The sequence below is a fragment of the Cavia porcellus genome, unplaced genomic scaffold (genome assembly GCF_034190915.1).
Source record: "Cavia porcellus strain 051 isolate PalLab524CR breed Dunkin Hartley unplaced genomic scaffold, mCavPor4.1 scaffold_6, whole genome shotgun sequence".
Classification (NCBI taxonomy): Eukaryota; Metazoa; Chordata; class Mammalia; order Rodentia; family Caviidae; genus Cavia; species Cavia porcellus.
Genome location: NW_026947489.1, coordinates 39201842 through 39228031, shown reverse-complemented (window position 1 = coordinate 39228031; position 26190 = coordinate 39201842). Strand labels below are relative to the sequence as shown.

Sequence of the window (26190 nt, the reverse complement as noted above, 5' to 3'; positions counted from 1 at the left end):
GGGTAAGGCTTTCAAATTTTAATCTCATTCTTTTTGTTTTCTTTTTTTGGTACTAGAGATTGAACTTACAACCTTGTGCTTGCCAGGCAGGTGCTTACACCACTGAGCTAAATCCTCAGTTTGTTTCTTAAGGCAGGGTCTTGCTATGTAGTTCAGGGTGGGCTTGAACTCACTATGGAGTTTATGTTGGTGTTGAACTCAATTCTGCCTCATCCTCCTGAGTGCTGGGATTACGGGTGTGGATCTCCATTTCCTCCAAGTTTCTCAGTTTTGGTGTTTATAATATAATTAGCAAGATCTATCCAAAGTCCTACAGTGTCTATATAATGAAGAGTTATCCTGCTTAACATGCCAAGTGTCCCTTTGGAAAGCAACAGCAGAGGAGGAAGACAGGAAGTAGAACAGAGCCCAGGAGAGCCATTTCCTGACAGGCCTGTGGGCAGACTAGAAAGGAAAGAAGTGCAGGGACAGACTTTCCTCTCTTGCCTGTAGAAGTCAAGCCTGTGAGTTTGACTCTCATCCTAAGACTAGCTGTGAAACCCATGTTCCAGAGACAGAGAACCATATGCAGGGGAGTGGGAGCCACAAGGACCAGGGAAGGGAAGGAGCCACCCTGGCCCAGGGCTTGACACAGCAAGGCCAGCAGTTCAGGCAGCTGTGCCATTAGGAGAAGGGAGTTGAAGCAGACAGCCCTATAGCCCTCAGCAGGTGCCAAAAATGCGAAGCCCTCATGTACCACAGAAAGCTAGAAAGGCAGCTCAGGTGGGCAGAGGGAGCCACTCTATGGCACAGCACTTGTCTAGCTGGCAATGATGCCATGGCTTCCACCCCTAGCACCAAAAACTCAAAAGAAAACAGACCAAAGAATTCAAGTTTGGGGGCAGGGATATAGCTTAGTTTTACAATGCGCCTACCTGGCAAGTATGAGGTTGTGAGTTTGATTGCTGGGACTCAAAATAAAAAAAGAAAAAAGAATCCAAGTTTGTCCAATTCCAGAGCACTGGCTCTATTCTGACTATAATCTGATCTTGGAAACGTTCCTATACATGTACCTGTATATAATGTCAGGATGCAAGCCCAGCATGGTGGCACACCCCTATCATGTCAGTACTCAGGAGACTGAGGCAGGAAGATCACTTAAGAATCCAAGACCAGCCTGGACTACATAGCAAGACTTAGTCTCAAAATAAATCAAATCCAATTAGGATGCAAGTACCCACCTCTCAAGAGATACTGCAAGGATGAAATAAGGCAAGTGAAAACCAGGCTTTATCACAGAAAGATTTCATGAATGACAGAAGATGGCAGTATTCTTGTTGCCAAGCTACCTGGCTGGAAGCTTGTGACTGAAGCAGAGAAGGAAGCAGGGTGGCCTGCAGCGTCCAGTTCCATACAAGTGGGCTTGCAGGACTCCCTGCGACCTCATCCCCAAGTATCCAAGAGCTTTCCATTGGAGGAAATGCCTGCAACAACGCTAAAAAGTTGTGAAGCCATGTAACTTCCCCATAATTATTTTTGTAACCCCCTGTGTTTTCCCCTATGGAACAGCAATAAAAGCCTTAACACAAAAGGTTTATTTTTAACAAAATGTGCTTGTTTATGAGGCAACACGGAAGGGAGTATCTGGGGAGCTGGGCCTGTTCCCGGCATAGCAGAAGTCTACCAAGAATGGGATCAGAGGGTGGGTTAGCTGAGGATTCAAAGCTGGGGGGAAAGGAAGAACACAGGGAAGGAGACTGACTTGGGATGGAGAACCCTGAAGTTGGCTGAGACACAGGGGCTGTCCTTCCTATGCTAGTACCAACACCCCAAATGTTCTGCTGGCAATAGGCGTGGAAGGGAACACATACACGGCTGTACTGACCCCACTGGGAAAATCAGACTGTAGCTAACAAATTATAAGCCCTATTGGGGACAGTGCTGTGTGCACTGCTGAGATACCAGTCCCTGTACTGACTTGTCTGGCAACAAGCTGACTCTCAGTGAACATGGTGGGGATGAGTGATTACATGGAGAAGACATGAAACAGGCAGCTTCCTATCCTCTGGGGCCTCAAGGGGATTGGACTGTGTCTGTACTGAGACCAGAACCTCTGCAGCGTTCCACCTATCTACTGTGCTCCAAGGAAGGAAGAGGTTTCTGCTGGGCACCCTGACTCTAGAGGACAGTGTGCAAGGTACCTCACATACACTATCGTTCTATCTTCACAAGAGCCCCCCAGGTCTCAGTATGCAGCCCCGGATGGCCTTGAACTCACAATCCTCCTGCCTCAGCCTCCTGAGTGCTGAAATCACAGGCATGCATCACCCCTCCCAGCAAGTTGATTCTATTTATTCCCACTAACTGAGCAAGAATTTTAGTGATGTACTCAATGCAGACTAGGAAGTGGCAGCAATGGGCCTCAAGCTGCAGTCAGAGTAGACAGCTATCCTGAGCTACACTATCTGTTTAAAGTATCACGGCCATCATTTTGTGGCAGCCCACCCTTCTTCCCCACCAGACCTCCCCCAGGAAGTCCAGAGCCTCCTCCTCCCTACATCCTGGAATCCAGGACCACCAGTGCAACCAAGCCTCTCACTTTGGTTTCTCACCATGCGGAACTGTGCCTGGGCCTGCTGTAGCAGGCTCTCCTGCTCCGACTGGGCAATGCTGACGAAGATGCCAACCTCTGGGTTGAACTGCAGGATGCTGCCTTGCAGGCGGGCCACAAAGTGTCCAAAGCTACGGATGCAGCAGATGCGCACCACCGACTGGGGAGACATATGAATGGTCTGCTGAGCAGGGCCCTCCCTGAGTGGCCAGCCAGGCCTGCCCTGCTTTCTCCTTCCCTCCTAGTAAGCCTGGGAAAGAGGCATACTGGCTGCCAAAGGAGGTGAGCAGGTGAGGGACTTGGGCAACTATGGAAGAGCAAAGGTGTTCTGCTGCATGTGAAAAGATGGTTTCTAAGGCCATCTGCCATCACTTCTCAGGGTCTCTACTCCTTACATGTGAAATGAAAGGACTAAACTAGACTGACATTCCCCAAATTTTTGTCCATAAAACCATCTTTCTTCTCACATAAAAGTCTTACTTAGATCCTTCAAATATAAAACATCTCAGCCAAGCTGCTTTGGTTGGAAATGAGGCAGCCTGGGGCAAGGATGGAGACTGAGGATCTATTTGCTTGGCTTCCCTCTGCTGCCCCCAGATGGCCTACGTAGTGACACAGAATGGCAATTAGAAGCCACTGAACTAAATAAGTAGCAAGGCTCCCAGCCTAACGTTCTATACTGGTTTGTGTGCAGCTCAGGGTGTTGGCTCAGTGACTAATAAAGATTCCCAGGCCTAACCCACCTGCCCTGTCCCTTTTGGAAGACAGAGGAGGGGCTGGTTCTACAACAGGAGAAACCACCACCAGCAAGCCTTTTGTACGATGCATGCAAAGCCAGGCAAGAACATGCAGCCCGCAGCCCACAGCCGCCCACCCCAAACCCCAAGTCTTGCTTCACTGCTGAGCATGACTGACATTAGCACATGGTGCTTGTGGCCCAGAATGAGACCTTCACCTCCTCTAAGGTGCTGAGTAAGGGCCGGTCTGTGTCAAAGTTAAAGCGTCTGTGAGCAGCCCGGAGGGGAGGCAGGTTGCGAAGTGCCATGTCCTCTGGGAGCAGCAGGCTGGAGGGGAGATCAGGCAGTTCACAGCCTTCAAGGAGATCCTGGACCTCAGGACACAAGGCCAAACCTGGGCAGAGAGAGGATGCATCAGACCACCTGTGCTAGGGAGCTACCAGACTGATGAGACAGGGATAAGGAGACTAACACACCACGCCAACTTCCAACGCACCAGCACTCCAAGGCACCAGCACAAGGGCAGCTCAGGGTGGAAATCACACTAGGGCAGAAATAAAAGGACAAGCCCTACAGAAATAATAGCCCTAGTGAATCTAAGAGGGAAGAGCCAGACAGATGAGCTCCTGGGATCAGTCAATTCTTTTTTGATTGTGACAGGGCTCACTATACAGGGTCCAGGCTAGCCTAGAACTGATGATCCTCCTGCCTCAGCCTCCAACTTAATTCTTCACTTGATCTTTACCAAAAGGATGAGAAGTGATCCACTTCTTTTTTTTTTTTTTTTGGTCCCAGGGATCAAACTCACGATCTTACGCTTGTCAAGTAGGTGCTTATGCTGCTGAGCTGAACTCCTAGCCCCCAACTTAATTCTTAAGGCCCATGGGCAGCAGGTCCTTGACTGCACCCTGGTGTCTTCCCAGGGAGTACAGTCTCTGGCAGACCAGGCCACCTGCCCATAGTGGAGCAGTGTTGAGATGGAAACTGAAGAGGCCTGGACCATACAATGACTGCTGTGTGCTAAGGAGGCTCACATCGAGTCCTATTAACCTCCTTACCCCAAAGGATGAGTTACAGGACAGCGATGGATAAAGTGGGGCCAGAGGGAAAGGGAAAAGGTGTACAGTACCAGGGACCCACTCACCAGACTCCTGGAGTTCACTAGCAGTGGGCAACAGATTCAGCAACACAGACAGGCGATTCCACAAACTCTGAGAGCTCTGGAAGAGAGGAGAGGTGGCTATGAGCCAGGGGCAGTGCTGGAGAGCAGCAACAAGGAAGGGAAGCACCCACCAGGGGATCTGGGCTGTGTGCAGAGGCTAAAGGATTACACAGAAGTGAGAGGCCAGGAAACTTGCGGAGGACTCAGAAAGGGGAGTTGGTCCTGGTGAGTCCAGAGAAGGGTCCAAAGGACTTTGCTGAACTTTCTACCCAGATTACCCCAGGAATAGAAAAGGCAGTGAGGCTACAGGAAGTACTTCCTGGATCCTGACAGTGGTAAAAGCTGAGTGGTGGAGGTTGGCAGCATCTCTTCATCTAGCAGAAACCTCTTTTTTTGGCAATATTAGGGATTTAACCCTGGACCTTAACACTATGGTACAACCATAACTCTTTTTATTTTTTAAATTCAGACAGGTTGCTAAGTCACTAAGGTGCCCAAGCTGGATTCAAAGTTGGCAGTCCTCCTGCCTCAGCCTCCCAGAGAGCTAAGATTATAGGTCTGTGCTGCTACACCTGGCTGCAGAAACCTTTTCTTTCATTCCTCCTTCTGTGTTCCCATCCTGGCACAGTTCTCTAGGATGTGACCAGCATCTGCACCACACCTCCCCCATGACTAATGACTGAGTGAGTATCTCTCCTCAGAGATGCACATATATCCATGGGTGTGCCTGGCCCTGACCTACTCTCCCTCTAGGTAAGGATGTGGCCCACAGCAAGGCAAGCGAGTTCTTAGAGAAAACACTCCACATGTAAGCTCTGGCAATTTCAGGCTCAAGGCTGATGTTCTAAGCTGGGTATGGTGGTATATACCTGTAGTTTCAGCACTTGGGAAATTAAGGCAGGAGGATCATGCATTTAAGACCAGTCTAGGCTACCTACGTAATGAGTTCAAGGCCAACCTAGACTATACTCTGTCGTAAAAATCTAAAATACAGCCAGGCATGGTGGCACATGCCTATAATCCCAGCACTTGGGAGGCTGAGGCAGGGGAATTGTTGCAAGTTTAAGACCAGCCTGGGCCACAAAGTGAGCTCAAGGCCATCCTAAACTGCATAGCGAGACCCTGTCTCAAAAAGACAAAAAAGGGCTGGGGATTTAGCTTGGCGGCATAAGTGCCTGCCTTGCAAGCAGGCAGTCGTGAGTTTGATCCCTGGTACCGATAAAAAGAAAAAGACCAAAAAAAAAAAAAATCCAAAATGGAGCTTGGCAAGACTTGAGGCTCTGAACCCAAGGACATGGAAGAAGAGTAGAAGCTCCAAGCCAATAAGCCCAACACCATCAGTTCCTCTGTGCAGTTTTCTCCAGCTGCTACCCCTACCAACAAGGCCTTGTTAACCTCTGTCCAAAGTTCTTCCTTCTTGTGTCACTGTTTTCAGGATTCTGTACTATGTACTGTGCTTAGCCACACAGGTGCGCGCGTGCGCACACACACGCACACACACACACACACACACACACACACACTCACTCACTGACACTGCTCACAATGGCAGGCATTATGCCCAGAACTGTGGACAGAAAACAGCACAACCAGTTCTCTCATGGCTCCCCAGCTAGAGGCTTTGAGGGTGAGACCATGCCCATGACCGTTCCATGCTGCCTGGCATTTGGCAGACCATTGAGAAGCACCCTGACCCCTTCCTCCAACACCAGGACTCCTCCCCACCAGGGAGTGGGGAGGGCAACACCTGTGCACACACGATGATGAGGTCAGGGTTGGTCCGCAGCCAGTCCAAGAAGATCTTCACGGCTGGAAGCAGGCCCTCAGCAGTCAGGACCTGCAGCTTCTCCTGTAGACTGCGCTCATTGCGACATGAACGCCCACTGGACTCGCTGCCCTCCGACTCGGAGCCCTCCTCAGAAGCTGCGGGGCGGGGGAGAGCAAGGTGAACAACAAAGAGCAGTTGGCAACAGCCACAGTTCCTGCCACCTGACCTAGACTCTTCTGAAAAATTCTGTTACAAAAGAGGTATGAATTCAGACCCCTGACCAACTTTTCAAGCCCACTAACTGGATGCTTTTAAACCAAGAGCTTGGTGCCCTTTAATATGACTATTTCAGACTCAAGCTAATGTGTAAAGCTGCTCTGTAGCAACTCATTCAGCCAGTTTAAGTGCTGATTCTACTGGAAGGACTACAAGACGAGAAAGTAAGGGGCACAGGTTGCAACCATTCTTGCCACCTCCCAGATCTTCTGTCTGACAAAAGAGTTGGCAGTCACTTTATCTCTCTGAACAACAGTGCCCACATTTCCTTCAGTCATTCAAATGTCTCAAACCCCTGTACCCAAGTACTGTTAGTGCCAGGGACACAGCAGTAAACAAGACACACACTGACCTGTCCTGCAGTAGCTCATGGTATTGTCAGGAGAGACAAACAGGTCAGCAAACTGCCTCACAGGGGCTGTGGCAGAGCAGGTAGCCATGGGAACCCACAGGACATGAATCTAAGCTAACCCTGGAGGAGTCCCAAACCAACTGACTTATTCTGAGCCCAAGCACCCCTATGCATGTGTTCTGCTATTGAGGTATGCACCCAGCCCCAAATTACTTTTAAACTACAATTCAGGGGCCAAGTAAGATTTAGCCAAGGGACAGACTTGGGACAAAGAAGGAAAAGCTATGTTCCAGACAGAGGAAGCCCATGAAAAAGTGTGGAGGTAAAAGATAGCCTTTAGAGTAGGGACAGTAACTTCTCCACCACAAGACTGCTCTGGAAGCCAGAAAAAAAGACAATACCCTAGAGAGTCTAGCCCAGTGATACTGAATCTTTCAGAGCTCTCAATGATACAAACAACCTGTTGTAGTATGCATGCCATAGGTTTGTTACCACAGGCCTAGCCTAATGCTGGGCACAGAGTTTGGCCAACTAACACTGCTGGGACTGAGTCTTCCTTCTGCCTCAGTGAAAGTCTCACTCCAATCCACTGCCCTGATGGGGCCCTAGAAGGACCAGATGACGCCAGGAGAAGAAGCTATAGTTGCAAATGTGTGGGGTAGACATCCCCAAACCATAGGGTAGCACAGAGTGGAAGACAAATTAAGACCAGGAGATTAGTTGAAGGCTGGAAACAAGGAAATAAATAAACAGGAGAGAATGTCCCAGGGAATAAACCTGTGGGCTACATTACTGTGAGGCAACAGGGTGGAGATAAAAAGCTGCTCACAGAGAAGACAGAGGCTTTCTCAAGCGAAGGCCTGTGGCAGGGAGATGCAGAGACCCAGGTACCTGGCTCTGAGGGCTTGTCCACATCCCCATTGACACAGGGCCTGCAGCTGGCCAAGGTGTGAGGTGCAGCAGTGGGCTGCAGGAGCAGGTTGCTGAAGGTGGGGGCCAGTCGGAAGCAGCGCTTTGTCTGGAACATCTGAGTGGACATGGCTTGCAGGTTGCTGGCAATGCTAGCTTCACTGGGGCCCAGAGGGCCATTGAGGGAATCGGGAGCCTCTGATCTGGCCTGAGGGGGCTCCAGGGCTGGGGATCGGGTCCCCTCCTCATCCTCCATATCTTCCAGGTCAGACCGGGATTCCTGGCTGTTCATTTCTGAGTCTGTTTCAGCATCAAAGGCTGTGCCCCCACCTTCCAAACTCTTGTCAGAGCCACTGTCTGAACCTTCGCTGGCCCGAGCTGAGTCACAGCTTGAGTCTGATTCAAAGCCTTCACTCAAGTCACTGTCATCACCAGCTTTGGGTGAGTGACGGTGACGGCGGCGGCGGAGGCAGGAGAGGCGAGAGAACTTGCGGCTCTTTCTACCTTCACCCATGTGGGCTACTGTGGGAGAAGGTTCAGGATCTGGTTCCTCTTCTTTCTCCAGTGGCTCCTTGGACTCTGGCTCATCTGCGGAGAGAGGAAGGTCAAGGAGAGGTCCAGAAAGAATGGAGGCTAGCAGCTGAAAGGGGCTTTCCGACACCTCTTCCCCACTGAGTCTGTCCCTGCCCTCAATCCCCAGTCCTATCCCAACCCTCCAGCCCAAGCCTCCCATCCTCTCCCACCTGCACCATCGCTCTGGAATGCTGGGACGGGGTTCTCGCCCTCTTCCAGCTCAGCCTGCAGTCGTATGTTGACATGGTTGACAAGGTGGGAGAAGAGGGCCAGGGTGAAAGCAATGGCTGCACTGTACTGCTTAGATCCTGAACCAGGAGAGCCAGGTATCAGGGCCCTGGCCCCAAATGAGGAGCAGGCACCATCAATTTCAACTCACTTTCAATTCACTCAAGGATTCTTCTACTCCACCAAGGTCCTTCTAAGGTAAAAAGTTTTACCAAGCCCCAAGAACATCATTCTTTCTACACTCCAGAACGCACCAGCTCACCCGACATTCCCTCATGCAAGTGTCCTCTTATCTGAGCTCAGCCCCCTTAGCTTCAAGGTCTGCTGTGAGCCAAGAGCCATCACACATATAACCACTCAATCCCGCTCTACACATCCACCAGAAAGGTTCCTGAGTGACTGAGTGCCCCTGAAGCAAGGTATAAAACCTGGATCCTCAGCTGAGCCCACTGGCCTCATCCTACCCCACTCCCCAGCCAGTCTGTGGGAGGGGACACACTGCTGCCTCTGCTCATTCCCAGGAGGTGCCACAGGGTAGGTTCTGCAGCGTTTACTCTCCCACAGCCAGCTGGGGACACAGGCAGTGAAAAGGCTGCTCCAGAAGAAATTCACCAATAAGGAGCTGCAAAAAAGGGCAGTGAGAACCCAGCATGGAGGCCAGGGCAGGGGGATACAAGGAAGGTTACCTGCTCTCTTCAGGCTGTGTACACTCATGAGGCAAATGATGACCATCTGAAAGAGGAGCAGGTCTGGGAGGAAAGCATACCCGCTCTCATACTCTTCCTCCTCCTCACTGGCCAGGCTGAGGTTGGGTGAGGAGGGCAGGTAGAAGAGACACAGGTTGAAGTCCTCCAGGACTGACTGGCAAAGGGAAGTGAGCTCAGAGTCCACAGAGCTACAGAAGGGCAGAAATAAAGGGAGGTCAGTGAGGGTAAGAAGAGGCAAAGACTCAACAATATAAACTCAGAGACAAGATTAAGAGGACTTCAGAGGCAGCAGGGGAGGGAGGCAGGGCTGGACTCATCTCCAAAGCAGATACAATGTGAGCGTAACCCAGTGACAGTGTTTGCCAAGCACACAAGACATCTGGGCCAGGGTTCTACCCCCAACATCACAAAACAAAACACAGCAAGCACAGCACACAGTAAGAGAAGGGTATGGGTGACTTCCCAGTCACTACTCTTGCAGCACCCTGAGCACCCACTCTGTGGCAGTAAGCTGCTATGAGCATGGGCACAAGACCCTAGGACCCAACAATGAGGGATGCCATGGACGGCATAACTGGCTAGAAATTGTCCCATGGAGTGTAGAGCTCTGCTGCTCTCTGTCTCTGGAACCCATGGGCAGAGTGCACTCCTGGCTAGGTCCTCAGGACATGATGCTTACTTCTTTTCTCCTCTACTCACTTGCTTTTGGGCTGCAGAAGGCTCTGCAGGTACATGAAGTTTACCAGCAACCTCTTAATGTCTTTGCATCTGGAATGACAAGGCCCCAAGTAAATGTGGAGTGGCCCTGCTGCATTGACGGCAAAAAGAAGGCACCTGCCCCAGCTTCACTCACCGCTTTCTGCCAGGGGAGAGTTTCCGTGTCTCACACTTCTTCAGCTGGTGGTACATTTTGGCTGCCTTATCATACAGCCGCTTGAGGTTTCCATAAGCCCCCTCAAAGGACACTTCTGACTGGATGCTGAGAAGACACAGGGATAAGCTGCTGTGTCTTGCCAGGTGTGTGGGGGAAGGCAGTGTCATTCTACTATGGCCTTTGGAACAATGTTCCTAGTAAGTCTCACCACCTGCAGCTTCACTTTTCCTTGTACATTTTCTCAGGTGAAATACACACACACAAACTTCCAAATTAATCTGAATCAAAACAATTGCTTTTATTCTCCTTCCTATATTCTCTGTAAAGGGAGAAATTTATCCTACTGTTACAAACTTAGCAATGCGAAAATACATTATCTTAACTGTAACAGGCAGTATTTAACAAGCACCTACTACCAACAAGTACAGCTACTGCTTTATTGCAGTTAGTTCTCCCAGCATGCATTCAAAACTCACGCTGAATACCCACTATGTCAGGGACAAAGTGAACCCTAACATTGTCCACACTAAAGATGGGGGAAATGGAGCTCAGAGAACAAGCACATTGCCAAGGTCACACTGACAACTTAAGGCAGAACACAGTCTCCAACTCCCTCCATCTCACTACAAAACCAAATCAATGACCTGTTTAGACACAGTAGTACATACATGTAACTCCAGCTACTTAGGAGGTGAAGGTGGGAGAATCACAAGTTCAAGGGTAGCACACACAATGTTCAACAAGACTCTATCTCAAAATAAAATTAAACCCGACTGGGCATGATGGTGCACACCTATAATCCTAGCAGTATGTGAGGCTGATGCAGGAATTTTGAGTTTGAGCCGAACCTAGGCAACTGAGCAAGATATTGTCTCAAAAATAAAAAAGGATAGTTGGTCCGAAGGTTGTGGGTTATTGTTATACATGGTTAACATTGTCTCCCCCCACACCTGTGCTTGACTAACTGAAAAAATAAAAAAAAAAAAAAAAAAAAAAAAAAAGGATGAGGCAAGAAGATTGTTGTGAGTTTGAGACCAGCCTGCACTAGTAAGGGAGCTCAAGGCCAGCCTGAACTGCATAGCAAAGAACCTGTCTCAAAAAGACTAAAAAATAACAAAAAATAAGAAAATAAAATAAAATAAAATAAAATAAAAAAGCCTGGGAATATAGCTCAGTGAGAAGGCCCTGGGTTCAATCCCTAATACTGCAAAAACAAAATAAACAATTAAAAGAAAAGCAGAGGATATAGCTCAGCAGCACAAGTGCTTCTGGTAAGCATAAGGTCCTAAGTTTGATTTCCAGTACAAAAAAAAAAAAAAGGAAAGAAAAAGAAAGAAAGAGAAAAACAAAGAGTCCGGAATGTAGCTCAATGGCAGAATGCTTGCTTAGCATGTGCCAAGTCCTTGGTTCAATCCTCAGTACTGCAAAACAAAGAAAAAAAGGCACTATATGCCATACTTTGCCTTTCTGCCTTTTTTTAGGTCAGTCAGATGTAGTGGTGCTTACCCATAATCCCAGGGCTGGAGAGAGAATCATGAGTTCAAGACCAGCCTGGGTTATGTAGCAAAACCCTACTTCAAAAAGTAAAACAAAAAAAATTAATTTTTCAGGGAAAGAATTGTAGTTCAGTGGTAGTATGCATATACAAGGTTCTCGGTTCTTTCTTTTTTTTTTTTTTTCCTCCATTCTTTCTTAAGCACCAAAAAATAAAAACTCCAGCTTATTTATAAAAACAACACAAAAGGGGCTGGGGATTTAGCTCAACGGCATAAGTGCCTGCCGTGCAAGCAGGCGGTATCGTGATCCCCGGTACCGATAAAAAGGAAAAAGACAAAAAACAACAACAACAACAAAAAAACCCACAAAAGACATGTTTGTGGTCAGAGTCACTGACTCTTTGACACTGCTTCCCCTAAGAAATGGAGACGCCCTGAGTCTGTCAGGACAGGGAAAAGGAGGCTCCCATATGGGCCAACCCCCAAGACTTCATTTTGAGGTAGTGCTGGGGTTTAAACCCAGGCCCTTCTAAGACAAGTCTCACTGTGTTGACCAGGCTGGGTTCCAATGTCCCTGTTGAAGTCCTGGAGTGCTGAGATGACAAATATATGCCAACACACAAAATATCACCAGATTCTAGACCTTCAGGTCAGCTGAACCACAATGAAAAACCCTAGACAACACCATGGGGAGGAGAACTGCCTAACTAAGTTCTCCCAACTGCTAACCCACAAACCATGTGATACAACTGTTTCTGCACAGCAAGGTATATTCTTAGGGTTACCTATCAAACTTGGACGTGCCTGGCTCTATTTTGGAAGTGACTCACCAACAACAAGCTCATAAGTATGGTGAGGGACCTGGGGCAAGTAAGTAAGGCATTTCTGGAAGACAGCTGAGGAACAGGAAAGACACATGGGCTGGGCATAATAACACATGTCTGTAAACTATCAATCTGAGAGACTGAGGAAGGTGGATCACAAATATGAGTCCAGCCTGAGCCAATTTAATGACTCAAATTTTTTAAAATACCCCAAAGGAAACAAAAGGACTCATGAAACCAGTGCTCTGGAGACAGCAGACAGCTTGGCACCAGTCACCCACTGCATAACCCTAGGCTCTTAATTTCTTGGGCCTCAATTTCTGTAGTTTTACGAAGCCACTGCCCACTTTGTATTGTCACAAGGTTATTGTAAAAGTTCACCATTCGGGGCTGGGGATTTAGCTCAGCGGCATAAGCACCTGCCTTGCAAGCACGCAGTCCTGAGTTCAATCCCTGGTGCCGATTAAAAAACAAAAAAAAAGTTCACCATTCATTCAGTAAATTAGTCAACAAATACTACAACTTCTCATGGTGCAGGTTTCAATCAAAATTAGAAAATCTCATTTGGGGAAAAAAAGTTTTATTTAGTAAAGAAAAAAATAAAGTTAAAACAGAAATATACTAAAATTTTTTTTTAAAAAAGGAGACCAGGTGTGGTGGCACCTGCCTGTAATCTCGTTTGGGAAGCTGACACAGAAAAATCACCATGAATTCGAGGCCAGCCTGGGCTACATACTGAGTTCAAAACCAGCCTGAACCACATAGCACAACTCTGTCTCAAACAAAACAAAATAAAACAAACATCCAGGCATGGTGGCACACCCCTGCAATCCCAGCACTTGGGAGGCTCAGGCAGGAGGGTCACTGCAAATTCAAGACTAGCCTGGGTTACCAAATAAACTAAAGGCCAGCCTGAACTGTATAGCAAGACCTTGTCTCAAAAAAAAGACAAGACCAGAAAAAAAAAAGGTGGCCGAGGCAAGAGAATCACTGTGCGTTTAAAGCCAGCCTAGGCTACAAAAGTGAGTTCAAGGCCAGCTTACACTACATAATGAGACCTCAGTTTCACAAAAAAGAAAATAGAAAAATAAAAATTAAAAAAAGGTCACACAGGTTATAAACCTGGTAATCACATTTTAAGAAAGCATGGCCAGGTGTGAAAGCACATGCCTGTAAATCCTAGCACTCAGGAGGCGGAGGCAGAAGCATTAACAAAAGTTTGACACCACTCTTGACTACATAGTGAGCTTAAGTACTGGAATACGAAAGGAAATCCTGTTTCATAAAACAAAGGGGTTGGGATATAGCTCAGTAGCATAAGTGCCTGCCTGACAAGGGAAGGTCCTGAGTTCCTGATACCAAAAGCAAATAAACAACAGACAAAGAAACAAGCATGAACACATTAGTATGGTGTCAATCTAGAAGGGAAGATGCACCCCAGAAGCTAATACTTTCTTGCTACAGAAAATAGGTTTCCTTTCCCAGGTAAAGTAAGGGTCTTGCTGTATAGCCCAGGATCCTCCTGCCTCAAACTCCCAAATACTGGGATTACAGGTATGTACCACCACACCCATTTTAAATTCATTGTAGTCTCCGAAGACTACCCTATTCCCTTTGCTTACAGCCCAAATCACTTTCCACCCTCTCCTGAGAATGACCTGGCTTCTCCAACAGATTTCAGCCTCACTATAGTGATGGGGAACTTCCTAGACAGTGTATCCCCAAAATTCATTCAAAGTTACCTATCTGCCTCCTATGCCTTGTTTTGGTGCCTCAGTACCTTACATCTAAACAATTTTGGGTCCCCAGAAATTTGTATTTTTATTCTAAGAGCTGAGGGTCAGATCTACCCTGCTGAGCAGGTTACCCTATACTTGTTAGTACATGAACACAATGAAGCTCTAGAAACCTGAGGATCCTTTAGAGATCACCTCAGTACCATTTGATCAAACATATCAAATTTGTTTTTTCGCACAAAAAGGTATAGTTATGTTGGCTGCTTAAGTGCCTACAAATCCCTGTGGCTCTCTGAAAAGCAGCAGAGCTATGTCAGGGTCCCCGTGAAGGGAGGGACCCCCTGATCTAAGCCTCCTTCCCTGTCTATTCTACCAGGAGCTGAAGTTCCTAAGAGCAGGGGTGAAAATACCAAGACCTAACAGCTGGGCTGGAGAAGGAGCAGGTGAATACTCACCAGCGCAGGTAACAATACATGGCTTCCACATTGTAGTACTTGCCACCTGCAAGGGTACCAAGCTGGTTGAAGGGCATTCCTGAAGAAAAAGTGTTCATACGGCACAAATCAGTCAACGCTCCTAGGCCCGACCCATGCTAAGCACCAGTGAATTCATGGGAGACCAGCTCGGTCTGCAGTCAACTTTGGTGTCTAAGGTGGTCAGTATCTTAACTCTGTTCCTCCAGGGTATTACTGACTCTTCTCACTTCTCATCAGGCAACTTCTGCCTGACATGTCCTGCACCACTGTGTGTATGCTTTCCACTTCTACTGCAGCTTTTCCAAGGATGATGGACCTCTATGGAGCCATCTCCCCTCTTCTGGCTCTATTTTTTACCTCTGAGTTCCTTCCTACCTCATCTCTCTGTATCACGGAATCACATCCCTTCTCTAGAGCTGAAGTATCCTGTCCTCTTTCTAGAGACCTTGTGGACAAGGAAATCATCTTTCCTTTCTCTTCTGTCCTCCTCCTTCTTAGTTAAGACCTTCCCATTCCTCTATCTCCTATGTGCTATAAGGTAGATGGGGGTGCCAAAGTGAAGCATAAGAGAACTGAGGGTTGCAAGGCCTTGGGTAAACAAGGAAGAGACTGACATCTCAATAGTACTATCTTCCTCTTGGAAATGCTACTGGTCAGGAGACTCCAGCAGGGATTCACTTACCAATCTGGGGAGCTACTGACAGAGCTTGATAGTAGAATCTCTCGGCAAGCAGCTCAGTGTCTACACCAGCTAGTTCATTCTGATAGCGTGCTGCAAGATAAAAGGATGGGAAACATACTGACTCCCTGTTTCAGAGAAGTGTCCCCTTCACTAGCAGCCTATTTTGAAGAGCTGTGATGAGAGCCTGGGAGGAAGGGACCTGAGCAAGGAAGCAGATACCAGGCTTCAAGTCTTCAGAGCTACACATCAGCCACCTAAAGAAGCACAGGCATCCATGAGAACTAGAGATTTGGGAGCCACAAGCAAAAGGGCACTCTATAGTCTCAGAAAAATCTGTCAGGCATGTAAGTGCTCCTTAAGGTCCTACTGAAGTTTCTATTCATTAAAGAGTCAATAAAGATAAAAGCCTCCAACAAGAAAGAGGAAGCCAGGTATGGGAGGCTGAAGCAAAAAGACCAAAAGGATCTTTGTAGGGTTCTACAAAGAGAGACCTTGTCTCCAAAAAGAAGATAGCAAGTTAAAATCTTTTTGCCTCATTACTACAACAGAGATCATCCTAACTTCTCAAAACTCAAAGGTATTTCCCTTTCCTATAATCACTGATCATCTGTATATAAGGCAAGCTGCTGAAACAAAGGATCACAGTAAGCAGATCAAAGTGGAAAAGTCAGCCACTGTGGTGCATGTCTCTATCACTAGCACTCCATAAATTGAGATGCAGGAGGATAACGACTTCAGGACAGCCTCAATTACAGAGTAAGACCCTATCTAAAAGAATAAACAAAAAGACTGGAAGAGAAAAACTGTCAGAAGTCAAACTATTTCTTTTGCTCTCTAATCATGTAAAAGGTGGTCCCAACCACTGAAGCAGCTTGGTTCTTTCCTGTGGCCCAAAACAGAGCAAACAAAAGGCACAGATTCTTACACAGATCCCCCAGGTACACTAGACATCGGTGGCAAGCCATCTGTGCCCAGTCCATCTCCTTCCCTGAGGCAGATATTGGCTTCTTGCATCCTGCAAGAGAAAGAGAAAGAAGTTTATGAGCCCATCCTCCAGCCTCACCTGGGTAGGAATGCTTCACAGAGCACGGGGCCAATCTTGGAACCCAGACTTCTGGAGAAAAGAAGATACTCATTTAGCACTTATTCAGAGATTCAGAGGCACAGGTAGGACTCATTTGCAGGACAGAAAGGAACAGAACAAGGAGTGTTGGGTCCTAACCCAGAACAGGGCCCTAGAGGAAGGGTCAAAATAGGTAGGCACCTACGAGGAGGAAGAGGAGATCTGCTCCTGTATCAGAAAGATGGAGTACCCTTGTGTAGAAGCTACCTATGTAAAGTTACAAGGTTTGGGTGAGAAAGGGAAGCTAACTTGCCAAGGAACTGAATGTGAGTGAGCCCAGGAAAAGTTCCTCACTTCTGCCTAAAGGAGGGGTTTCCAGAGCCAACAGCAGCCACTGGTCTCCCATGAGGCAGACAGGTGAGCTTGCTTCACCTCATGAATGGTGATAGCCAAAGCTGAATATGCCTGTGCTCTCCTCCTCCTACCAAGCCTATCACCTTAGTTCACAGAATTGCAGCTCATTTCAGCCAATTTCCTCCCATGCCAGGCATGTCCATAGTATTAACAAATCCCACAACAATTCCTGGAGGTCACTGCTACTTTCATTTCACTAAGTGGCACACCCAGGATTCAAAAATGAATCTGAAACCAGGACTGGTATTGCATGCCTCTAATCCCAGCACTGCAGGATTAAGGCAGGAGGATCACCATGAGTTCAAGGCCAGCCTGGGCTATACAGCAAGATCCTGTCTCATAAAAATAAAGAAGAAGAAAATAGAAAAAAAAAAAAAAAAAGACAAAGAAAAAAAGCAATCTGAGCCAGGTGTGTTATCCACACCAACAATATCAGAAGGTGGAAGGCTGAAGGAGAAAGATCATGAGCTTTTGAGGCCATCCTGGGCTACGTAGCAAGATCTTATCTCAAAAAGCCAAAAACCAAATCAATACAAAATGAAAGAAATAGCAGCCTGGACCCTGGGTCATCCCTTAAGCCTCTCCACCTTGCAACCTTTCTTAGTTACACAGCTCCCATTCTGCAAAGTGCTCCCATTCTGCAACCTGCCCACAGATATCTCTTAGTTGGCTACACAGAGAAGACTATGACAGAAAAGCTTACCATGGCTGGGAGCTGACCTACTGGAGCTCTTGACCACCTCTGGTTATCTAGTGAGACCTGGGGACACTCCCTCAGCCTGACGCTGGTATGTGGTACTAGAGACGGAGCCAGGCTCATGCACGTTAGCCAGACACTGGGGCACTGAGCTCCAGCTGTAAAGTCCTGTTGTTTTGGATGTATTATGTGCACAAAGCACAGATGCTCAGCTTCTGACCAGCAAATGCTGCCATGTGGTGGGTGGCAAGGCCACAACCTCTACTGCTGAGCCAGGCTATTTGTCCTGACAAGGGTGGTGACATGGCTGTGGGAAGGAAGGGACCACAACAGTAATGAGAGTTGGGAAGCAGCTCTAAAAAGTAGCTGAACCAAGCTGGGTTGTGGTGGCACACATCTGTAATCCCAGTACTCAAGAGGCTGAGGCAAGAGGATGGCTGTGAGTTTGAGGCCAGTCTGGACTACACAGTAAAATCTTGTCTCAAAAAAAAAAAAAAAAAAAAAGAAAGAAAACTATCAACTAGAAATGACAAAAAACTACGTATGTAACAGTACCCTAGTTAGCTGAAAAGGGATTTGCACTGTCTTGAAAGAATATCCACCAATGGCCAAGAGTGGTGGTACATTCCTGTAATCCCAGCACTCAAGGGCCTGAGGCATGTGGATTGTTGCAAATTTGAGACCAGCCTGGGCTACAAAGTGAGCCCAAGGCCAGCCTAAAGCCTGACCCTGTCTCAAGAAGAAAAAAGAAAGAAAATAAATACACCATTTTCCAATGTTTTCAAAGATTTCTATGTTTTCTGAGGTGGGGAGTACACACCAGGGTCTCCCTATGTACTTTAGGTTGGCCTTGAACTCAGTACGTAGCTGAGGCCAACCTGAACTTGTGATCCTCCTGTCTTAGCCTCCTGAGTATTAGGATAACAGGGATGCGTCATCACATCTGGCCAAAGATTTCGGTATTTTCATCAAACACGGGGAATCAATCTTTAAAGTCAAAGGAAACAGTATCAGCAAATTTCAAGTTGGAGAAGAAACATAATTAATGCTACCTGCCAAAGCCAGGCCTACTCTACAGCCTTCTGTCCCTCCTTTGCTTCCGCAATAGTTCATAATCCCAAGCCTCTCTTCTTCATTAACACCTCTACCCTGACTCATCCGCTTGTATGGACACATCCAAGTTTCATGAAGCATTTGTGTATGTGCCAGAATTCTATCAGGCTGGGGCACAAGTTAAACAAATCCTGAGAAACAGAAAGGCCAGACTGACTACTTCTCAGTATCATCTTTCAGATACCAAGCATGACATTGCATGCCTATAACCTCACCCAGGAGGCTGAAGCAGGAGGACCTCTGTGGGTTCAAGGCCAGGATGGGGTACATAGTGAGTTCTAGCCTGAACTACATAATAAGACCCTGTCTCAAAAAAACAAACAGCTGAGCATGGTGGCACATATCTCTAATCTCAGCACTCAGGAGGTCGAGGCAGGAGGATCATGGCAAATTCTAGGCCAGCCTGGGTTACACAGTGAACTCAAGGCCAATTTGAACTATACAGTGAGACCCTGTCTCAAAAAACAAAACAAAATAAAGAATACCTTTCAGGTTTCACTGACCTATGAGGGGGTCGGTGACATGGGTCCAGTCAATGCAGCACTGCAGCTCCAGCTGGTAGTGGGACTGGATATAGAGGAGGAGATGCTGGTAGAAACCAATACCAGCAACCAGGTGTGTCCTGTAGGCACATTCCAAGGTGCTCCGGCTGTGGATGTGCTGGAGGTTGGCAAAAGAAGGGGCCAGCTTAGCAGTAAGTCAGGGTACCACTCTCCTTCCCTCAACCCATTCATCTTCCTGAGGAAATACACTTAACTCATTGGCCTTGAAACCTCATTTACATCTCCTGGGACCTGTCTTTCCCACCACATGAAACCAGCCTTCCTTCCTTCTCCAAATCTCAATTAAATCTGACTCTTTCTCTCCTTTCTACCATCTTTTTCTAGGCTACCATAGGTCCACTTTTCTAGCTGAATCTTCCTTCCTTCCTTTTCCACATTCTAGACCCTCATCTTACTTTTTTGTTTGTCTTGATAAGCTGGATAACTTCATAGTATACTTTTCTCCACAGCAGCTCTTCAGCCTTCCTCCCATAGTCAACTGGATGGAGGAACATAAGCTTGACGCAGAGCTCACGCAGCCTGTGAGTGGAAGGGAACATGAAGTAAAGACTGGAAGCATGTGTGCTATCCCCACCAAAGAATCTACATCCAGAGTCAGCATGAACACAATAACAGTCTAGTAAAGTAGTAAAAACGACAGAAGCAGAAGGTAATCAGGATTTTTTTTTTTTTTTTTTTGTCTTTTTCTTTTTTATTGGTATCAGGGATCAAACTCATGACCACACACTTGCAAGGCAGGCACTTATGCCACTGAGCTAAATCCCCAGCCCCGGTAATCAGGATTTTAACAGTACTTACTTTTCTTCCTGCACCCATCTTTCCTTTTGCCTCCTCTTTTTTTTTCCTTTCATTATGCAGTATGGTTAATTTCTTTCACTCATAAGCAACTCTCTCTGTCTCTCTCGACAGGATCTCACTTCACAGTTTCAGGCTGCCTGTGTTGCCCAGATTGGCCTCGAACTTGTGACAATTCTCCTGTCTCAGCCTCTCAGTGCTGACATTATATTCATGTGCCACCAGACCTAGCCCTCATAAACCATTCTTTTATGCATGTGTATGTGGCACAGAGGATCAAACTGAGGGCTTCCCATATGTTAGCCAGGCACTCCACTACTAAGGCAACCTCTACTTTTTTTTTTTTTTTTTTGTCTTTTTCGTTTTTATCGGTACCAGGGACCAAACTCACGACTGCCTGCTTGCATGTCAGGCGCTTATGCCGCTGAGCTAAATCTCCAGCCCCTAACCTCTACTTTTTTTGAGAGTCTTGCTGAATTGCTCCCTAGCCTTGAATTTACAAGGCTGCCTCATTTTCTCAAGTAGCTACAATAATAGGTGTGTGACATCACACCTGGCTCCTATGTATTCCTTTTTGAAACAATATCTTACTATGTTGCCCAAACTGGCTTTGAAATCACAGCAGTTCTCCTGGCTCAGCCTCCCAAATGTTGGGATTACAGCAGGCCTGGTTTTGTATGCCATTCTTTCTTTCCTTTTTTTTGAGGTAGGGTTTCATTATGCAATTCAGACCAGCCTTAAATTCACAGCAATCCTGTCTCAGCTTCCCAAGTGCTGGGATTATAGGTGCATGTAACCATGCCTGGCTTGTATGCCACTTTTATGGTATCAGGCCAAGGGATGTAGAAACTGCAGATGGAGTAAGATCCTCAGTTCCCCTTTTGTTTTTTAAGAGGAGGAGAAACAAAAAGAAAAACAAAAACCCGAAAGCTGGGCATGATGGTGCATTCCTGTAATCCCAGCACTTGGGAGGCTGAGGCAGAAAGGGGTTGCAAGTCTCAGACTAGCTTGGGTTACATAGTGAGTTCAAGGCCAGCCTGCCCTACAAAGCAAGACTCTGTCTCAAAAAAATTAAGATAAAAAACAATAAAGAACTTTAAGTTGGCTCACTCCTATCTCCTCCCTTAGGAAGCCAAGATATTTTATAGTGCACTACAGTCCCATGAGGTCCAGAAGTAAAAGAAAACATGTTTATATACAGCAGGATTTCTGGTAGAGATGGGCAGGGAAAACAGTAAGGATCTGTGGTTTTGAGTCTTCAGCTTACTTGTTCCTTAGGCTAATGTTCTCAGGTTTGAACACTTCTTGATAAGCGGTTTTGTTGCAAAGAATGAGGTCAAGTCGATGCACAGCCTCCACAACAGCCCTGCAAAGAAACACAGGCAAAGAGCCCTGAGCCATATGCATAGACCATCTCAGATGCTAATTCAAAGGAAAAGCTAAAGGAGGGATAAAGAAAGCAAAAGGCTATACATTGAGCTCTGCACATAACAAAATGATCACTGTCTCCATTCCCATATGGCATTCCCTATCCAGGGACTATGTGGCAATGATGGAGACATTTTTGGGTGTCACAACATGAGGGTCACAGGAGTTGCTCCTGGCATCTAGGAGGTGCTACTAGACATCCTTCGATCCTCAGGTGATCATAAGAAAGAATTACCCTGCTCAAATGTCTATAGTGCCAAAGTAGAGAAACTCTTACATCAGAGACAAACTCTCCCAATGCATAGGCTATGATACCAGGCAGAAAATCTAAAGTTTGGCTGTGTCTTTGGGCCAATTACCTTGCTTATTTTTTAGTTATCCTATCAAGCAGAAAATGATGGCACACATCTGTAATCCCAACACTTGGGAGGCTGAAGCAGAGAATCACTGCAAATTCAAGGCCAGCCTGCACTGCATAGTGAAACCTTGTCTCAAAAAGATAAATAAGTAAATGGATAAAAGTTATCATATCAATATATGTGTAGATAACACTAGCAGCCACTCAGAAAAGTGTTGTGAAGATTAAATGCAATCATTTGCCAACGGCTTTGGAATATGGTAAGCATTCAACAAAGAATGGTGGAATGAATTATTATACAAAGACTTTATGATCTCTGACATCAAGGAAAGGCATGCTTGATATAAAATTTTGCTTTGTAACTGCAGATAGGGGAAACTAGAGAAGACTACTGAGCAGCTCAGTTGCAAAGTCTCCTGGTTTCTGCTAACAGATGATTTGTACAGCACAGTGGCTAAAGAATACAGGCTTGGAAGCAAGACTGCCTAAGTTAAAATCCTACCCTGCTCCCTTTTATGAGACAGGGTCTCACTATGTAGTCCAGGCTGGGTGCTGAACTCACTGTATAGCTTAGGCTGGCCTTGAACTTGTGGTGATTCTCCTGCCTCAGCCTCCCAAGTGCTGGTATTACAGGCATGTGCCACCTTGGCTGGCCTATCTCTATTTCATACCAGCTATGAAGTTCTGAGCAAAACACCTCAGTTCATCTCATAAAACTGGGAATAAAATCTATCAGCTATTTGGTAAAAGGTGAAATATTTATCCAATCTCAAGAGAAACCAGAGTATAAATCACCTATTTGGGAGGATTAAATCAACTAGTACATAAACCACTTACGACAGTGCCTGCTGTGTAGTTAACATCCAACATGTCTTAGTTTCCCTCCTTTCTATTGTAAGTTTGAGGGGAGACTCCAAACAGCAAGAGATGTCTGTCACTGCAGCAAGAATGACAGAAACTACAGGGGATGGCCAACAAGTCCTAGCAATAGATAGCATCTCTAGAAGGGTAAAACCCAGAGGACCATGACAGCAGCTGTGAGAACACATGTGGACAGAAGAACAACATAAAAGTAAGAGTGATCATTCCCTAATAAACCAATCACGCCCTGAGCCAGGAAGAGTAGGATACAGCAGGCTCAGGAGGTACACTACAAAGACCTGTCCTGCACAAGGCCAAGTGTCTGCCAGAACTCAGTACAAAGGGTGGGATGGTTAATCACAGCCTTTCACAGGCCAGCCTGAGAGCTCAGCATTTCTCCAAACACCTTCTGGGTCCTAGAGAGGGAAACCTTCTAGCCAGCCTGGCCATAGATGCCAGGGCAGCAGCAGTGATTTACTTGATATCAGCTTATTTTGCAGGGAAAGGCTTTTTTTTTTTTTTCTTTTTCTCTTAAGAGACAGAGTTTGCTGACTATTTTTGCCAGGGTAGCCTCAAACTCTTAGACTCAAGATCAATAGATTCTTGTGCCTCAGCCTGTTGAGTAGCTCAAACTATAGGTACACATCTCTGTCCCTGGTAGGACAGAGGACTCTTTAACATCAGTACTATAGGCAAACCTAATAGGAACAGTATTTTCTTTCTTTTAATGCTAAGGATTGAACCAAGGGTTTTCACTAAACTATAATCTCAGCCGATAGGTGTGCTTTCTACGGAAAGACTCAAACTCCTTAGATTCTCAAACAAAATATTAGAAGGCTAAGGATGTAGCTCAGTGGCATTTGCTTAATGTACATGATGAGGCCCTGGATCAATCACCCACACCATTTAAAAAGGGGGGGGGGGGACAACCTGAAAACAAGAATCAATAAAAAATTATTAATTACCATTATTTTGAGCCAGGAGTGGTGGTGTACTCCTGTAATCCCAGTACTCAGGAGGTGGAGGCAGGAGGATCATTGCAAATTTGAGACCAGCCTGGGCTACAAAGTGAGCCTAAGGCCAACCTGAATTGCACAGTGAGACCCTGTCTCAAAAAGACCAAAACAAAACAAACAACCCCTCCACCACTATTTTGGAAAGTTCTAATCACAAATAGTTAAGACAACATTTTTTTCCTCCACCAGACCATAAACTCCTCCAACAAAATATAATCTCTTTTAAACAAAAACTAGTTCTGTAAAGCTGGGCATGGTAAGGCACATCTGTAATCCTGACACTCCAGAGGCTGAGGCAGGAGGATTGAAGCCAAATTCTAGGTAGCCTAGGCCACACAGTGAGTTTAAGACAAGTCTGAACTACACAAGGAGACCCTGTGTCAAAACAGAACAAAACAAACTAGTTTACAGGCAAGTGTGGTGCACACCTATAGTAGGAGGGAGGATGAGGCAGGAAGATTATGAGTTCAAGGATATCCTAAACTACATAGTGAGTTCAAGGCCAGTCTGGACTACACAGAAATCCCTTCTCAAAAAACAAAACACAAAACAAGAAACCTTTCATAATATCAAGCCACAACAGTGTTAAGAAAAAATGTTTTTGGTGGGAGGAAGAGAACAAAAAAGTGAACAAGAGCCTGGCAAGTGCAAGGCTGTGAGTTCGATTTCTCAAAAAAAAAGTCAACAAGAAGCAAATCCTTCCTGCAAGTCAGCACCATGCTTAGACCACTGTGGGGAGAACCAGACACCAGCCTTTTCCTTTGAGTCAGTGCCATGCTCAGGCTGCTGGGGTGAGAACTAGAGGCCAGCCCTTTCTGGAGCTCGGGCTAGGAGACAAGAAGAATCAATACTCCCTTCCCCCAGCTCAGCAACCAGCTGATGTGGAGAAACAGCCTGTGATGATAGCTACTGAGAACCTTTCTGTTATTTATATTTTAGACAACCTCACCTCACGGAGATGAAGTCAAACCCTGAAACTGATGACTATTGCTATTTTGATCCCAAAATGCTTCGGGAGCAATGACAGCTCATGCCTAGAAACAAAAATCTATTCCAAGAGGCAACTGTTTTTGTAGTGGGAGGAGGTAACTATATTGAATATCAAAATCTTGTTGACTACATAAAGGCAAAGCAAGGCCAACACATTTTGTATGGCTGCAGGGAGCTTTTCAATACTATGCAATTCATGAGACAGCTGTCATAACTTGGACAGAAGTAACACAGAAGAACCTAAATATGATAATCTACTTGGAACTTGGATAAATGTAAAAAGCCAAAAGAGCCAGATATTTCCCTCTCCATAACAATGTTCTAATACTGAAACTCCTTAATTTTTAAGAAAAGTCTATACTTAATATATTCTGATCTAAAGAATAAAGCAGTTAAAAAAAAAAAAAAAAAAGATGTTTTTAAGACAGTAACTGAGGGACCGGCAAGCACAAGATCCTGAGTTTGATTCCTGATACAAAAAAACAGTAACTGGGCTAATAAAGTAATTGGTACTATGTCCCTTCCAGCATCCTTTCATGCTTCTTTTTCTTCTGACTGCCTTAAGTTATTTCAAAATTTCATATTTGTACACAGCTAGGTGTGTGACTCCCAAATTTACTGAAGTTCTATGATAGGTCCACAGTCCTCACAACATATTATCTTACGTAGAGAAATCAGACCTTTTTCCCAGTTCCTTTCACCAATCACCACTGCTTTAAAAAATAAAAAATTTTTTAAAAACCCACTGAGGGGCTGGGGATTTAGCTCAGCAGCATAAATGCCTGCCTGGCAGGCACCAAACCATGAGTTTGATCCCTGCCACAAAAATAAATACGTAATAAATAAACCCACTGGGCATGGGGGTGCATGCCTATAATTTAAACACTTAGGAATCTGAAGCAGAGGACTGCTAGTTTAGAGTCCAGTCTGGGCTACATAGTAAGACCCTGACTCAAATAAATAAATAAATAAATAAATAAATAAATAAATAAATACCACAAACTAGCTGCCTGCAAAGTCCACCCGACTCAAAGCCAACAATACACAACTACAAGCATGTGCATCCACGTGCAAACATGATAACCAACATGCAAATACACCAGCTCAAGTCAGTCTGTAATGACAGTGGTGAGAAAGAACTCAATTTGAGAAAAATCATAAGGGGGGGGGGAGAGCTGGGAATTTAGCTCAGCAGCATAAGCGCCTGCCTTGCAAGCAGGCAGTCGTGAGTTTGATTCCCGTACAGATAAAAAGTAAAAAGACAAAAAAAAAAAAAAAAAAAAAAAAAAATCAGAAGGTTGGGCAGAACCACTCCCAAAGCTGGAAACAAGGAATACTGCAGACACTGCCCACGCTCTGTCTGACAGGCAGCACTGACACTCAGCAGCATGACATGGCACACATGCCACAGTAGCTGCCTGGGGACTGCTTGGGGCAGCCCACAGTGGGAGCTCAGGGGTTGCTGGATTGCATCACTTTTCTATTTATGGAGCAGCCTATAT

At 46.1% G+C, this 26190-nt stretch overlaps 1 protein-coding gene across 1 annotated transcript in view; it reads right to left on the bottom strand.

The window, feature by feature from the left end:
- Positions 1-26190, bottom strand: part of Smg5 (SMG5 nonsense mediated mRNA decay factor) — a 33107-nt gene that overhangs the window by 5682 nt on the left and 1235 nt on the right. Inside the window, exons 2-16 of the mRNA XM_003475630.5 lie at positions 21303-21401; positions 19636-19759; positions 19181-19337; positions 16316-16405; positions 15391-15480; positions 14688-14766; positions 10156-10281; positions 10002-10070; positions 9282-9490; positions 8538-8675; positions 7777-8382; positions 6237-6412; positions 4472-4547; positions 3546-3721; positions 2592-2750 (exon numbers count right to left, since the gene is read on the bottom strand). Coding sequence (XP_003475678.1) covers positions 2592-2750; positions 3546-3721; positions 4472-4547; positions 6237-6412; positions 7777-8382; positions 8538-8675; positions 9282-9490; positions 10002-10070; positions 10156-10281; positions 14688-14766; positions 15391-15480; positions 16316-16405; positions 19181-19337; positions 19636-19759; positions 21303-21401 — 2374 coding nt within the window. The remainder of the gene's footprint in view (positions 1-2591; positions 2751-3545; positions 3722-4471; positions 4548-6236; positions 6413-7776; positions 8383-8537; positions 8676-9281; positions 9491-10001; positions 10071-10155; positions 10282-14687; positions 14767-15390; positions 15481-16315; positions 16406-19180; positions 19338-19635; positions 19760-21302; positions 21402-26190) is intronic.